The sequence below is a fragment of the Medicago truncatula genome, chromosome 2 (genome assembly GCF_003473485.1).
Source record: "Medicago truncatula cultivar Jemalong A17 chromosome 2, MtrunA17r5.0-ANR, whole genome shotgun sequence".
NCBI classification, from domain to species: Eukaryota; Viridiplantae; Streptophyta; class Magnoliopsida; order Fabales; family Fabaceae; genus Medicago; species Medicago truncatula.
The window spans coordinates 6246448-6262430 of NC_053043.1; the positions used below are offsets into that span (position 1 = coordinate 6246448).

A 15983-nucleotide genomic window follows, 5' to 3' on the forward strand; every position below is an offset into this window, starting at 1 on the left:
CTACCACTGGGGGTAATTTAGTCATTTACTTATGCCAATAGGAAGTATTCAATATCAAAAAAGCAATTTTCATATAGGAATTGTTTCAACTGTTAAATGAGAATATAAAACTTATTATTTGTCCAATTCTAGCATAATTTTATGAATTATAAAAATATATTTTAACTTCTTTTAAATTGGAATATAAAACTTATTTGTCCAATTCTAGCATAATTTTATGAATTATAAAAATATATCTTTAACTTCTTTTTGAAGAAAAAAATATATCTTTAACTTATGTGTAAAGAACCCATGGCTTATCCTAAGACATAAGTAAAAAAACTAATGCTCGGATCGGTTCAATAATATTTATCTTTTTAAGTCATTTTTGCAAAAAATATTTCTCTCCAACAAGCCGACCCTAGTTTTCTCTCTCTAGGTTTTCTTTTACGGTTTCTTCATTGAGGGGTGGTTTTCGGTCTATTCTTGACCTGAAATCACCCCTCTTCATCTTTTTCTCTCTATTTCAATCTAAATAAGTGATTTTCACATAGATCTAGGTTTTTTTCTTTGTGATTTCATCATCGAAGTGTGGTGGTTTGTTGTTCGTTGTCTTGTGTGGCGTTGTTTGATTTTCCATCTTTGTGCGGTGTTCATTTGATTCATATTGAAAGATCGATCATTCAATCAAAGATTTGGGCGTCAACGTTGCAGATCCGGAGGCCATGGATATTCCGGTGACTTTAATTTTATCATATATTTTTGTAGGCATTATGCAGTTATATGCTATTTTTTTTTTTGAATCAGCAAAATTTTATTAAAAATCAGATCTCTGCACAAGACGAACTGAGACCAGTGTTACGGAAAGTACAAACTAAAGACATCGTATATAGGTGGAACACCCAAAAACAAACACCAAAAGAGACACCCCTGCGATCAGCACCCATAAGGAACCCATCAAACTTGGATGTTATTAACTTGGATGTTGTGAGTTTGTTCGCAGATTCATCCTTTACATTTTTAGCGGTGTTGAATGATATAATCTCTCGATTTGAATAAATGAATAAATTTTGTTTTTGTCAAAAAAAAAAAAAAAAATATATACAATGGGTCATATCAACCGATGTCTCTAAAACACTAGTTAGAAAAAACAAAAAATAAAAATTGTTCATTGAAAACAACAATTATTTTACTTTTAAAACGTTGAATATATTATTTTTCACCACTTTCCCATATAATGTTTTTATATTAGTTTCCTGAATTAGTATCTAAAGGAGTAAGGCCCCGTTTGGATAAATAGTTTATATAGATGCTTATAGTATTAGGGTTTATAGAATTAGAGCTTACATCATAAGCTCTTATACTTGATAAGCTATTTATGTTTGGATATGTACACTAAAAAGTATTTACATAAATTGAAGTGTTTGGATGTGACATTACATAAGCAATTATCGAAATTTTAAATATTTTTAATTTAACAGAAAAATCAGAGAATCGAACCACAATTATCACGATTTTTTTATAAAGTTAATCAAGATGTAAAAAACAATATTATAATATATTAATTATAATTATATATATAGTATAATCAATATTTGTCCTTAAAAAAAATCAAGTTAAGTTTGTTTTTTTTTTATTCAATTTCATTTTGTTACGTAACAAAAAAATAATAATAAAAATATTAGTTACGTGTGTTACTTTAGTAAGATAAGTATATAGTAATTTGGTTACTGATGCAACGCCAAAGACAATTATAATTAAAATACATGTTTTGAAAATGTGGATCCAGAGAGAATCGAAGGAGGTCACGTAAATTCATAAGCTCCTTGTTAAGCCGGAGGGTAAGCTGAAAATTTAGGCTTAATGAAATATGACATAAGCAGCTTATGAAACTATGATAAAATATTTTTATTTATTTACCCAAACACCTTTAAAAAGGCTTATGGGAGTATATAAGCTCACATAAGCTCAAAATAAGCCAATCCAAACGGGGCCTAAAGAATACTCTTTTAACATTTTCCTAATATAATTTAATGTATCATTTAAACAATTATTTAAATTATGACAAGAAATTACAATATGTAAGGAAGAAATAATAGGATCTTAAAACAAATTCCCGACTAAAGATGTATGGTAAAGACACTCTTGGAGTAAAGTCCAGTAGTACCGTTGTACCACTACCTCATAGTTAGTTAATTGCACCTTCATTATGCTGTTTTTTTTTTTTTTTTTTTAAGGAACCTTCATTATGCTGTTGAGAGCTAAATAGGATGATAATTGTTTGTAACTTGTAAGGTATCAACAACAAAGGAATTAAGTTAAAGAATTTTGTTTGCAGGGAACTTGAAAGGCTCTATTTACCCGCAGCTTATTTATGGATACATACACATATGGAAGCCTATTTTATCTCCGGCATGTTGTATATTACATAAAATGACCACTTGTATGAAAGAAAAAAGAAAAGTTAGAATACTCAACATCTTTCATGTGAATATGATATCAAATGTTTTCTAAAACATTCCTCAAAAAAAGTTGATTTCATGCACTGTCAAAACCTATTACTATAAGGTGTTCCATATACAATAAGGTATGGTACACTTCTGAGTACAGCGTCGATGGGAATTGCAAAGTTAACACCTGATGAAGCTCCAGTTCCTGGAATAAACCAAAAGCAATACATTCTTGAAAAATAACGCGTGGACATAAAAAAAGTATTCCATCTCAATTTTTTATTTCAATTTTGTTGCAGCTTCTTGTATGAAACTATCTTTAAAAAGTGTGACAAGCAACATAATTTTGCAACAAAAATGATGCAAAAGAAGTATAAATAAGGGAAAGGACGTGTTATATAGAACTATACTCATTAAAGTACAATGAGGAGCATCATACTACCTTTCCTCGTGAAGGTGGCTGTGTTTACTCCAACAACATGGCCATGAGAGTCAATCAATGGTCCACCTGAATTTCCTGTTAACATCCGCGCGCAAACACAAGATCATATTATATAGTCCTATGCGGATGGAAAATACTGAAATCTAAAACAGTATGGAGAATTCTATTGGTTATGAAGTAAAGTTTCTCCAAATTTACTCCCTACGTCACAAAGTACAGTTTCTCCAAATTACCCCCTATGTTACATTCGAAAAAAGCGATTGTCTCAAAAAGTGTCACTTTCAATTTCCAAAGCAGTTTTAATTGATTTTATCCAAATGTACCCTCTAATTAATATTAGAGCTCTCTTTGGAAAGACCAATTTTCTAGTTTATAGCAGATAACTTTAACTTATAAGGTCATATAGCTTTAACTTACAAGCTCGTATGACAAAAAAAGACTTGTTTGGGAACAAAAACTTTCACAAACTTATAGCGTTTTTTACTAGCTAGTAGCATTGTTTGATAAGCTATTTCAAGTAGCATTTGGGCTTATAACTTATCATTTTTTCTTTTATCAATTTTACCTTTATGTCATTTTATACTTATCAACTAATTCAATCGCTAATTTTAACAAACACTAGAAATTCAATTAAATTGATTATCCGCTTTCAACTAGGTTATTTGATATAAGCTTATTAGCTACCTTGTCAACTATCCGCTACCTTTTACCAAACAAAGCCTACGTGCATCACTCCTAACTTGTTGTTTTTCACTTTGCATTGGCGATAATGGAAATACATAAATGGTTAATAAAGACAACTCAGTAAAATCACCCATTCTCTTTCTTTTATTTATCATATTTTTTTAATACGTGTGAAATAGTCAAATGCCACCGTTATTGTGGGTCAAAGGGAGTAATATTTTTCCTAAATTCTAATTCATGGGGCAACAAGCCAACAAATGCTTGGTGTTGACGTCTTAAGAACCTCAAATAAGGGTATAGCTTACCTGCATTAATAGCTGCATCAGTTTGAATGGCTCCTTTGATAGCCCCTCCGTTTGGGGAAGGTATCTCGCGGCCTAAACCACTAACCACCTGCATAATTTACATTGCATAATACACAAAGATCACATAATATTATTCTGAAGAACCAAGCAATTTTGTTTTATCTGAAAAGCTACAGCTCAACATGTCATATCTTTGTTATGAATAATTTCTTGAATTTTATCCACAAATTTTCATCCTCCGTCTATAACCATTTGGCAATGATAAGATAGAGTTCTTAGCTGATTGAGAGGCTTTCTAATGAATGTTTACCATGTTGGATTCAACTTATCAAGAGATATTACCCCTGTTGTGAGAGTATTCTCATATCCATAAGGATTCCCAATGGCAAAGCAACTCTGCCCAACATGTAAATTCTTAGATTCACCAATAACAACAGGCTTTAGTTCGTATCCATCAACATCAACCTGCAAATAGATCAAGTGTCATTAATTTCTTAAAATAAGATTATCCAAAATAAGATTCACAAAAGTAGGCGGAAAGAAAAACAATGCAAAGTATTTTTACAGCTGAGGGAACTTGTTAGATATTCCCATATATCAATAGTTAGTTACAAGTCAGTTGAGTAAAGCATCAATAGTTAGTTATAAAAATTAGTTGGTTAGTTAGTTAGAAAGGTCAGAAGGACAGGGATGGTTTTAAAAAATAACAATCATATGTCAGGCTCAAAGTGCTCAGTGACATGCACGATGCAGAAATGAACATCATAACCCTATTATCATGCCACTAATTACTTCATCCACTATTGTTGACCATGAAAATGTGTTCCCTTCCATTTGAGGGATTTTTTCAAGGAAAATTCTACGGCGAAGTCATGAGAATGACTTTTCTGGTGAAGTTAAATGGTCAATCATTGAGCATTTGTGTATTTAATTCATGTCACGTCAGATTATATGGTGTATTGCGCATTTGCCCATAAGGTATGTCATTATATATTTACTTATTCCAATTGTGTCCCTGATTAAATCAAAATAAACATAGATTCTCATTTGTGCACTAAGATTGAAATTTCCCTTAATATTTTGTACGATGACTGATTTGTAATAAGGTAAAGTTTAGTTCTAGAGTGGTCCACCAACATGACACTAGCTGACATGACATCGGCAGTTATACTATTGGCTAAACAAAATAACTTTTCTAAAAAAGTCAGTTTTTTGACTGCACCGTAGAAGCCCTCTTTTTTCAAATTCATTTATGCTTACTGTGAAAGGAAGCAAGTTCACAACATTGAAAGGAAGGAGTGTAACTCAATCCTAACTTCTTTACAAATAATTCATGACCTGTAATACATGTTGTCATTTGGAAGGTGTTAAATCTTAGTGTCTTCTAACTTTTGCTAGCTTCTAGAAGAGTAGACCAGGAGTATTGTAAGTAATGATTCATTATTACCATCATAACTCATAAGATGAAGAATACAGAACGGCAGATCTGGATTATGATATCATATCCAAATCCACCAAAGTACAGTTGCATCAGCTAATATGGAATATCTTGGACGGAGCAAATGAGGTGTAGCGTCAGGTGACACGGACGCCACATGTGGCGGCCCCTCTTCTCCTCATCATATTAAAAGGGCCCAGGTGTGGATGAGTCTCCTTGAAAAGAGGAACTCTAAACCCCCTGTTAGCTCATTTGGTCGTGTCCTGTGGTGACAGCTCACAACCAGGGTTTCCTCCTAAATCATCTGAGGTCTTGGAATACTTGGACCTTGTCTAGTATTAAGGCAGATGGCTTGCCGAAAAACTTAATATGATAAGACAGACAGTTTTTTCTTACTGGGACAGAATAGGAGGGATTTATACCATAAAGCAAATGCCTGCATTTTTGTGCCATAAAGAAACCAACTTACTAGGGTCTTTCGGTGTGATGAACATCAAATTAGTTTCTGTATTCATTTTTAGAACCCTTACACTAATATGGGGAATCAAAGGAACTAAACATTTCATTACCAAAACAAAACAAAAAAAGGGAACTAAACATTTGTCAAGGTTATCAAGTTTATATTCAAGTCGTGAATTGGAAGACCTATTTTCTGAATTGTGAAGTGAAACCTATTTTGAATCAAATGATACATTGTCAATAAAAGTATCATTTTTAAGTAAAGAAAGTGACAAAACAAAATATAAACTAATATATCATATACAAACCTCAAAGTAATTCAAGAATCAAGCCAATTATCAAATAACAAAAGAAAAGTGGTTGGTTATACAAAGCTGATAAAAAAAAGTGGTCGGCTACACTAAGTGTAGATAGTGATTTGTTACAATGAATTAGGATTCAAGATGAGATTAATGTCTTAATAGATACACGCTAACATCAATTGGGTTCAATTTAGTATCAAATTGAGATACAACTTGCATTTATCGTAAGATACTAATAACCATGGTTTGTTGCATAATATCAACTTGCTCAAAAGAAACTTTGAACAAGCAGATTTGAAAATGACTTTCACATATTGAGGATACAACTGCAAAAACCATAATGGTGGACAACAGCTTAAATAAAAAAAATGTTTGTGTTCAAGTATCAAATATTTGGATTATGATAATGGATTGGAAAGTGGACATTTATGATTGAGAGCATATAGAAGAATCCTACTGGAGTAACATAGAAATCAAAATGTCTGGGAAAAGACTAATGAATGGAAAAGAAGAGGATTGAAATGTATATACCTTCAGAACAGCTAGATCATATGATGGATCAAAACCAATTATTTTCCCTTCCCTGGAAAAGTTATTCCCTTTGGCATCAACTAGGAAAACCTACAGATAGAAGTATAAACTCCAATATAACATATGTTTCTTCCATCTAAAATAAGAAGTTTGATGGAATTATTAGCACAAGGGAAAACCTTACAACGTTGTAAACCACTTGTATCGGTAGCTAGTTTAGCTACAACGTGGTAATTGGTAACCTGTGCACCAGAAGAAGAAAAAAACGAATTACTACCTTGAAAGTTTGAAAAAATGGCAACATGTGTAATTGAAGACTATATCTATGTCATGGGAGAGTCTGCAATTCCTGATATAGTTTGTCAAATTATGCATACATGCCTTACATTTAGGTATTCACTGTCCAATGATTCCAACATTTTTTCAGTATGTCCATATCCACTGAATTGAAAGCACCATTACAACATCTTGAAAGTAATAATTTGTTCAATAACTCTACTATGGAGCACTGACACATACACAAGTACCAGATACGACATTGACACTAATATCAAGATACTGGTAATAAAAATTTAAGAAAATAGAAGTGATCGAGTGTAACCACATGCATCGGTGTTGTGTCAATGTCTGACACCGATTCGTTTCAGACACCAGACAGACCTTTAATCTAAAGTCTCAGTAATTTTTCAAAAAAATAATGGCATAACTGTAAAATAAGTATAACAAGCAGAATCAAAATAAAGGGAACAAACAAACTAATTCCTCTTCTATTTTTTTTCTTCTTCTTACTATGTGGCCAAATTTATCCCAAATGAAGCCTGAACCAGTGCCTTCCACTTTTGCATCTTCATCCTCATCTAGCATGACTTCCTTAGAAGAGGTTTTGGGGACTTTAGTCAATTCAATGTCTTTAATGGAAACAACCGATGGTGAAGTTTCCTGTGATAATCCAAATGCTTAGTTTAAAGATAATCAACAAAAATCACCGTTTCATATGTGATGGAGAACAAATATGACATATCATTTATCCAATAACAGTGTGTATTGGTTTTAAACTTTTAATTGTATAATTCAAAATTGTCATTTGTAACTGCAACTGCAGTCCTACTGTGAGAGCTTTGCAAGGGTGCCACGGCCTATGAAGCACGGAAACTCCTCAGATTAGGTGTGTCTCAGTATCGGACATGAGTCGGTGTCCGACACCACCAACACGACTCCGGCACTTATGATTACATTGAATCATGTCATTTTCTCAAATTGTGGCTGACTTGCCGAATTTGCTTGCAATTTTCCCCAATATCAAATGAATGAAAGTGTAGAGATCAACTTATAAACAAAAACAAACCATTAATTTGGTATCTAACCTATCATTGTCTCTCCAATTTGGTCCATTAACTATAGAAATATAATAAGTATTCCCTAAACTATTTTCAATCCGTCAATTTAGTTCACCAAATAAACCCAAGGGGTTGGCCTAGTGCTGAAGGGACTTAGGATTGTGCTCCTCTCTAGGTCTAAGGTTCAAATCCACCGGGTGTCAAGAATTCCTGTGTTGGGTCAGTCAATGCAGAACGTTTGTTCTCGCTTCAATTAGGCATCTGCTAGTGGATGGTGAGATTGGTACCCAATATTAGTTGATCTTTGGGCTGAATACTGAGTTTCCCAAAAAAAAAAAAAAGTTCAAGAACTATATCATACACTTCCTATTGTTAAAGCTCGTGACCCGATTGCAAAATTTGATTAAACATGAAGAAAAGCAAACAACTTTAAAATGTATTTCCAATTTCAATACAACCCAACAATACATTATCAAAAATAGTGAAAGGGGTGTCATAAAAAAACAGAAAAACCTGAAACAAATGTACAAGGTGGTCTTCTTGTTGTTGAAGTTCATCTTGTAGCTGTTGTGAAAGTGAAAGTGAAAGTGAAAGTGGTTGTGCTGAATTGAAATTAAGGAAATTAAGCCATGAAGCAACTACAAGGCTTGAACTGAAGACTATGGCTCTTCGCTTAGTAGCGGTAACAGTGGTGGTGGGAAGGGTCTTTGTTGAAGAATGAGTAGTTAGCGTTGGAGAGGGAAAGAGGTTCATTTGGAGAGAAAACATTGTGATGGTTGGTTTTGTTGCAACCATACAACACTTTCTCTTTCAGATTCTAATTGCTTATGGAGAAGACAAGAGAGCCATTCCTTTTCTCTCATATTCTTCTATCTTTTACCCTTTAATATCAGTTTTTTTTTGTAATAATATAATAGTTTTATAATTTTGAATTAATTAATGGTCAACCATGCACCACATAAATGAGGTAAATCTTATGTACAAGTTAATTTTCACTATTTGATGAAATATGATGAAATAATGAAAAAGACTTATGCGTGATATATTACCATTTTGCTTGCACAAAAATATAAATCATTTTGGGTATACATGTTAGACAAGGTGACATTTAGGGTGGGTAAGGGAAAGATTTTTCCACCATAGGAAAGTAGATTTTGACCATTAGATTTAAGATGAACATTGATCTTATGATAGTCTCTTCAACTAAAATTTTTTTCCACTTTCTTCTACCACCGTTATCTTGTCTATGTGTGTGTCTTTTTCCAGAAACCATGGTTCCAAGTTCCAACAAACTCTACACATCAACAATCTATTTTTCCATTTGGCTGAAAGTATTTGATGTCTTTATGGTATAACTATAAACATATGATTTTTCAATTTCATCTCATTCCTTTGTTATCTCAATCAAATTAAATTATAGAAATCATTAAGGCCAATCATTAATGGTACGTCTGTCATTGAGTTTTGTAAAACTTGAGTTTTAATTAATTCAATTTGAACTTTCAACAGGTGACAGAAACTATGATAAAATCAACAAATAGGACACACAAATTCATTGTTGTTGTTGTTGAAGGTAGAGTGAAAAAGGAATATGTGTTTTAAAACTTGTTTTTTTGGTTTGATGTTGGAATATGGATTCGAAACAGCGTTGTACCCATGTCCATGTCACCACGACAACCTCACAACGGTGAAATCCTCTTCGACTATGTCATCGCTCTTGTCTTCATCCTCGTCACTCCAGTGTTCCGTTTGCTTCTCTTCATTTCTCTTGCACCATTCTTCTTATTCCTCATTGTGAATTCAATATGTTCTTTGTTCAAGGTTCTTGATTTTCTTCTACCTGTTTTTTCTTTTTTATTTATTCTTTACAATTTAACCGTTAATTCTTTAGAATTTAATTGTTAGTTGTTTTTGCTGAGATTTAAATGTCGTAAATGATTTTGATGTGGAGCATAATTTTGAATCAGGGAAGTTATGAATAGTTTTTGTGAAACTGTTAAAAGTGTTCTGAAGTATTGAAATTTTTTTGCTGGGTTGTTTGGAGGTTGAGAGGTTGAAGACAAAGGAAAAAAATATAGTGTGGAGAGACTATCATAAGATCTTAAATCTAATGGTCTAAATCTATTTTTCCATGGTGGGTAACTTTTTCCCTTACCCACCCTAAATGCCACCGTTAGACAAAGTCTTACTTATATCCCAAGAAGGCAAGAAAAAGGAAGCAAAAAGGTAGAGCATCCAAATTTAACTTTTGAGCATTATCATCCGCTCCTAACATCTCATCATTTAACACGATAATCCAAAAAAAACATTTTTTTTTTTTTTTGTAATAAATAACTCTCCGGTTCTCTGGGAAATGACCTAAGTGTTGAAATTTGGGGTCTAACTCATCCTTACAAAACCGGCTTGTAAGGTGAGAAGTGTCTCCTCTTTATAAACTCTTCTCAAGAGTACTATCTATCCGATGTGGGATTAAATCCACCCCCTCAAAGCCAACACAATGAAGGTGTTGGAGCCTAGAGGCTGCAATTAAGGCTAACCGAAGGTCGCAATTTAGGCGACTAGGGACGGACCACAATTAAGGCGGAATTTCCAACATTAAGTAATATGAAGTTTAGTTGTAAGATAAATATAGCATGGCCAAAAATTATTCTACGTAAAAATTAAACACAGACTTTAAAGAACAATTTATCATTTGATAAAGCTAATTAACCATTTGAATTCAATCACTTAGTTAAAGGTGTGTTATTTAGACGCAAAATCGAACGCCGTATCTTACATCACATAAAATACAACACCTTCCTATCATAAAAAAACAAAAGGGTTGAGTCCATGGGTAGGGGGCAAGTTTTTACTATGCAACAAATCAAAGTTTGAATTATAAATGATACATATATTTAATCTTTGACACGTCTTAAATATGATAACTCAAATGGATGAGAAATAATGAAAAATACTAGTGGAGCTCTTCCTATCATATACTATTTTCAACACGCTTTTTTCTACATAAAAAAAAAAGTTTAAATGACTTGAATTCTAGAGCTCACGAGAGTCAAGTGATGTCTCAAAGCATAGAGAGAGCTGACATGTACTTACAATCATTCACCGAAAGATTTCTCACGTCAGTGGCGGAAGTTGAGCCCACACCCTTTCAGAATAGTCAACTACTTACTAACCAAACCAACTTTCTTAACTCAACAAACTTTATTTTATTAATCAAAGTGTCAATTTCATCAAATTTCTATGGCACCCACATAATTATAAATTGTTAGTTTTTTAAAATAATTAAAATTTATTTTAGTATATTTTTTACTATTAAAACTATAGGTGTTATCAAGATAGTTATTCCTTCATGATGGTAGATGTGTATGTATCTCTAGGTTTTTTTTTTTTTTTTTTTATATGTATCCTTCTTTTTATTAAAAATGATTATGAAAATAAAATAGTAAGATTAGAATGAGTTCATATTTTATTAATTTATTCGTTAATTTTTCAATGAATATGTTTTTTTTTTTTTTACTTCAAAGGAATCTCTTAGTTTTTCAATTTCTCTAGTAAGGAAAAAAAAGGTTAAAAAGATGAAAGAGAACATATTGGTGCATGCACAAAATCTAAAGTAAATAGACAAGAAAAACACCGAGAAAAAGATAGGACTAAGAACGTATATATCAAAATGTAACATAATTAAACAAGTACATATGACATGACACCAAAATTTTTGGAATATAGTCTTTGATTCTAACTCTGAAAAGACCGTCTAAATTTGATGGACATTGATTAATTTATAGTTGATGCTTGAAGTCTAATTTGCTTATTGAATTTCTGAATAAATTCTTCCACCCTCTTATTGAGATCTTCATTTGACATCTTAGAAAACTCATTTTCTTCTTCTATTTTTGGTTCCATCTTCATAGACTCTAACCTTCTCACTGAGTTCCTCCTTTCATCAATCACAACATGCTTGGCTCTATTGTGTCTATAAGATTTACTTCTTCGGTAGATTGATCTTGTAGGAAATGTTGCTTTCTCTAATTCATGTTCCTTGTGAACATCATCACCATCTACTTGCAATAGAAGTGTTGATTTCTTCTTCTCATTTGCACTATCATCACTAGTCCTAATTTTCTTTGGTTGATTTTGAACGACAATTTCCAACACACGTTCGGGGACAATTGTTTCTTTTTCCTCTTGCAAGAACTCTTGGTTGGAATTAATAATACATTGCTTATCAACTTGTAATTCATCATATGTGGGAATTGATGAGACATGGTTTCTAATTTCTTGACTATGTTTTACATACTCTTCATGGAGATCTTCTTGTTTTTGTTTGGATGAAGAGAATGCTTCATAGTCAATAGCTATGATGAGGATTAAAGTGTTGGACATGATAAACCAAAATATGTTGTTGTTCAAGAGAGTATAAGGAGAAAGGTTGAAGATATAGAAGATACATATGTAGATGAAAAGGGAGAAAATAGAAGCAAAGAAAGACAAATTCTTTGCTTTATTGGGGTTACTATTATTTTTTAATTTGTAGTCTTTGATACAATCTTCCTCTAGATATGGTGATTTGGCCATGCTAATTTAAGGCTAGAAAATTGTGGTATACTATAAAAGTGTGGGATTCTATGAAGATTGAGATTTGGTGGGAGTTGGAAATGAAATGAAATAGAGCTTATATATGTGCTTGGATTGATGATTATTATTATTTGATTGAGTATATGTCAAATGATTGATACCCTACATTTACTAATATACCCTCTTGTAAAAAAATAATACTAATATACCCTCTTTTCTCTCTCTTGTGGCAAGTTTTCCTTCTCTTATATAATTTGAATAATGATTCAATGAATTAAAAATGTGCCAGCTATATAACATGGTGAATAATTTAAACCCTATGATGTGTTTGAGTTGAACATATCTTGGATTCAGCAGTATTTGTTGGAATTTTCCTATTGCTAGACCACAAAATCTACATGATATGTCACATACAAATATCTTAATTATTTGTGTTATGCAAATGAATGTGATAATTATAACTATATATATAAATCACATTTCACAAGGAAGATAAATTATTGGAATGATTGGAGCATGATTGCAGGTTACCTTTAGGGTTTAGGTGTCTAGCTAGTTGTTTTTGCTACAATTGTGGCTAAGTGTTTTCTCAATTATTTTACATGATAGCTATGTAACAAGTAAAGATTATTATTATGAAAATGAAAAGAACAGAAAACAAGGGGAAGGTCAAAATAAAATATAATAAATGTCACAATAAGTTGGTATTGTTCAATTGCGGAGCAAAGTGTCTACAAAGTCTTCATTCAGCTCTAATGATTGTCATGCATTTGAATAAACAATTCAATTTAAAAATTCCTCAAACACATTCATGTGCCAACAAGGTGATTGAACTTAAATTTCTACACGGCAAGCCGAAAAGTTAATTTTATAAGCTATTGAGATTAAACTATCATTACAATTTCATGTGATTTTGTGGGGTTGTATGTGTTGTTTAGGTGGTGATTTTTGGGTGTTTACATTTGCTTAATTGCGCTCAACTGCAGAAGAGAAGTAAAGTGCGATTACACGAGTTTTTGGTAAGTTTGATAATTATTTTGAAGGGGTTTTGCAACGGTTTGACACAAGATTTGTTTTTGCTATTGCGCGGGTGTTTAGACTTTAGTTTTTGGAGATGACTTCTTGGTTTTGGTGTTTAATTTTTATTGGTTTCAGGGGCCTCAGTAGAGAGTGTTTTTGTTTTGTTTGATGGTGTTTTTGGTTTGTTTGTAGAAGTTTATATTTGATGAATGATTGTTTGTTTGGGTGCTCCGCATATATATACACACTTTTCATTTGTATGTTTCTACTTTAAGATTCCTAGTCTAGCATTGCTTGTGCTCGCTAGGATTCTTTGCATTTTGAATAAATTTCATTTTAGCTTCTTAAAAAAAATAATCATGGGCTTTATCTTCTTAATTAACATTAATAGAAAACATGTATAAATCTTGACCAAAAAAAAACATGTATAAATTTTTTGTAAAGTCTGGGAGGCACTAGAGCAATAATAGAATGTAAAAATTAGGAATATTAAGAAATTTTAACATCATATCTCTACCAAAATTTTATGTTTGGATGAAGGATTTTGAGAACAGTGGATAAATTATTTTTATTTTGGCTTAAATATGGACTTTTGGTTCCTATTTTTGCTAATTCATTGATTTAGTGCTCTTATATTTCTAATTATTGAAGTATATGTTTTTTTTTTTAAATTTTAAAAAGTTATTCCATCATTGAATTTGAGGCTTATTTTTTACTAATGTTTCATGTTGAATAATAAAATCGCAAGTCACAAGGTGGTGTGTGATAAAAAAAAATTAAAAAATTAAAAAATTAAACATGGTTAAATATGTTATATATTTATACTCACATCTTCAAATTTTTCAACTCTAAAATTTCATCCTAACTTGTTGTACGGACCAGCTCTATTATATAATATATATCATTCATTCAACTCAATGTATATGATGTGAAACTAACTATTTACAGTTAAATTGCAATGAATAATGTTCAATATTACAACTTGATGTGCTCCATTAATTTAATTTAAACCAGCACACGACCATGATTTCTATCAAGCATGGACTTGATAGTTTTTTATTTTTTAAAACAGTACATAGTTATAATCTTGTGAAAATGCTTCACAGTATTTAGTAGTGCTCAAACTTCCCTTTTTTTTTCTCTCCTTATTTAGCAGTTTTCATTTGGAGCTAACATTCAAATGAAGTAGAATTTTTCTCTTATGAGAATGATGAGTGAGCAAAGTTCTCCTCTTAATTTGAGTTTTTGGATTAAAACTTACATGAATCTTATCATTGTGATGATTCTCTTACCGTGATTCTCTTATTGTGATGAAGTCTTCGTCATCTTCTCAACCTAATTAATTCAAGAAATCATTTGATTAGATATTTCATCTCGTATGAAATCACTACGTTTATATCACAAATTATTTTAATCCAAGTTTTTAATCCGTTGTTGCTTTCAAACCAACAATGCTACTTGTAATCCTTTATTTTCAAACACTAGAATTTCACCTTACCTCTCTCTTCCAATCACATCATTCTCTTTATCTCTTTCTCTCTTAAAATGTATACACCTTTACAAGTGTCCGTCAAATATTTCCCTTTCCAAATTCCCCGTAACATAACTTGCAGAATTGTCTAGAATTTATAGTTGTAAAAAACTAACATCTCATTAATATGATATTTTTCATAAGAGAATCTTTATAATTCATCCCGATCTAGTACCACGTATTAATTCATCATGGTACAAGGTCATTTCCATGCCAAAACATAAAGACTATATACTTCTTCATCAAGTCTCATTTACATTATCACTCACTTTGTGACATATGCAAAAATATTGTGTTTGGATCATGTATTGTAGCAGATTTAGAGCTATCTCTAAATTTAACGGTCTCTACAACTACAACATTATACTAGAGTAGTAAAGAATGCAAGTTCGAATATTTCATACATATTTTCAATAGTTCAACCCAATTCAACATTTATTCAACTTATTTAACGAAACTACGACTCAAACGAGATCAAATAAACGAAAGATCTTGTCAAATTCCATTCCAACCTGTTGAATCAACTGATACATTAAATTCGTAAAACATCCAACAACATTTTCCATTATACTTTCTTTTTCTTAACTTCAACGATTGTCTTCTTTTCTCTAAAACCCTATAACTCAATCTTCACATTTTTATACAATTTCTCCTTTGTATCGAATTCTATTCTAAATCACTAAAATACCTACACTTGAGAATTGAATTTTATCGGTTCGTCCCTAAAATTCATTTTTACCGTCTCAATTGGTATCAGAGCAGTATCGGATCCGCTGGGATCAATACTTTAGGATTTAGAGTCAAACTACCACAAGTGGTATTGTGATGAAACATGTCTTTACAAATTTTTGTAGATAATTTATATTTGCGATGAGTTTGACAAAATCATTATGAACTATGACTTAGACAAATCCACCAAAAGACAAAATA

General features: G+C 31.8%; 2 protein-coding genes across 3 annotated transcripts; both read right to left on the bottom strand.

Annotated features, from left to right (window-relative positions):
* Positions 1-2292: 2292 nt before the first annotated feature.
* LOC11441854 (protease Do-like 5, chloroplastic) lies at positions 2293-8803 on the bottom strand. 2 transcript variants are annotated; one of them, XM_003593851.4, is made up of 8 exons: positions 8441-8800; positions 7380-7529; positions 6770-6832; positions 6591-6680; positions 4203-4325; positions 3861-3948; positions 2872-2946; positions 2311-2634 (listed from the first exon to the last, which is right to left on the bottom strand). In XM_003593851.4, the coding sequence occupies exons 1-8, from the start codon at positions 8720-8722 to the stop codon at positions 2528-2530; spliced, it is 978 nt and encodes a 325-aa protein (XP_003593899.2). In that variant the 5' UTR covers positions 8723-8800; the 3' UTR covers positions 2311-2527. The 2 variants fall into 2 exon arrangements, with proteins under 2 accessions (XP_024631578.1, XP_003593899.2); XM_024775810.2 differs by lacking the exon at positions 7380-7529 and having other exon boundaries at positions 2293-2634; positions 8441-8803.
* Positions 8804-11566: 2763 nt separating this feature from the next.
* LOC11446855 (uncharacterized) lies at positions 11567-12599 on the bottom strand. Its single transcript, XM_003593853.4, has one exon. It carries the CDS (start codon positions 12500-12502, stop codon positions 11702-11704), a length of 801 nt encoding a protein of 266 aa, XP_003593901.1. The 5' UTR covers positions 12503-12599; the 3' UTR covers positions 11567-11701.
* Between the last annotated feature and the right edge of the window lie 3384 nt (positions 12600-15983).

Coding starts and splice junctions, on each gene's coding strand:
- LOC11446855 (XM_003593853.4), bottom strand. CDS start 12,502: ATGGCCAAATCACCATATCTAGAGGAAGATTGTATCAAAGACTACAAA.
- LOC11441854 (XM_003593851.4), bottom strand. CDS start 8,722: ATGGTTGCAACAAAACCAACCATCACAATGTTTTCTCTCCAAATGAAC. Junction 7,530..8,440: donor ACCTTGTACATTTGTTTCAG/GTTTTTCTGTTT, acceptor GGATTATCACAG/GAAACTTCACCATCGGTTGT. Junction 3,949..4,202: donor AGAATACTCTCACAACAGGG/GTAATATCTCTT, acceptor TAAATTATGCAG/GTGGTTAGTGGTTTAGGCCG.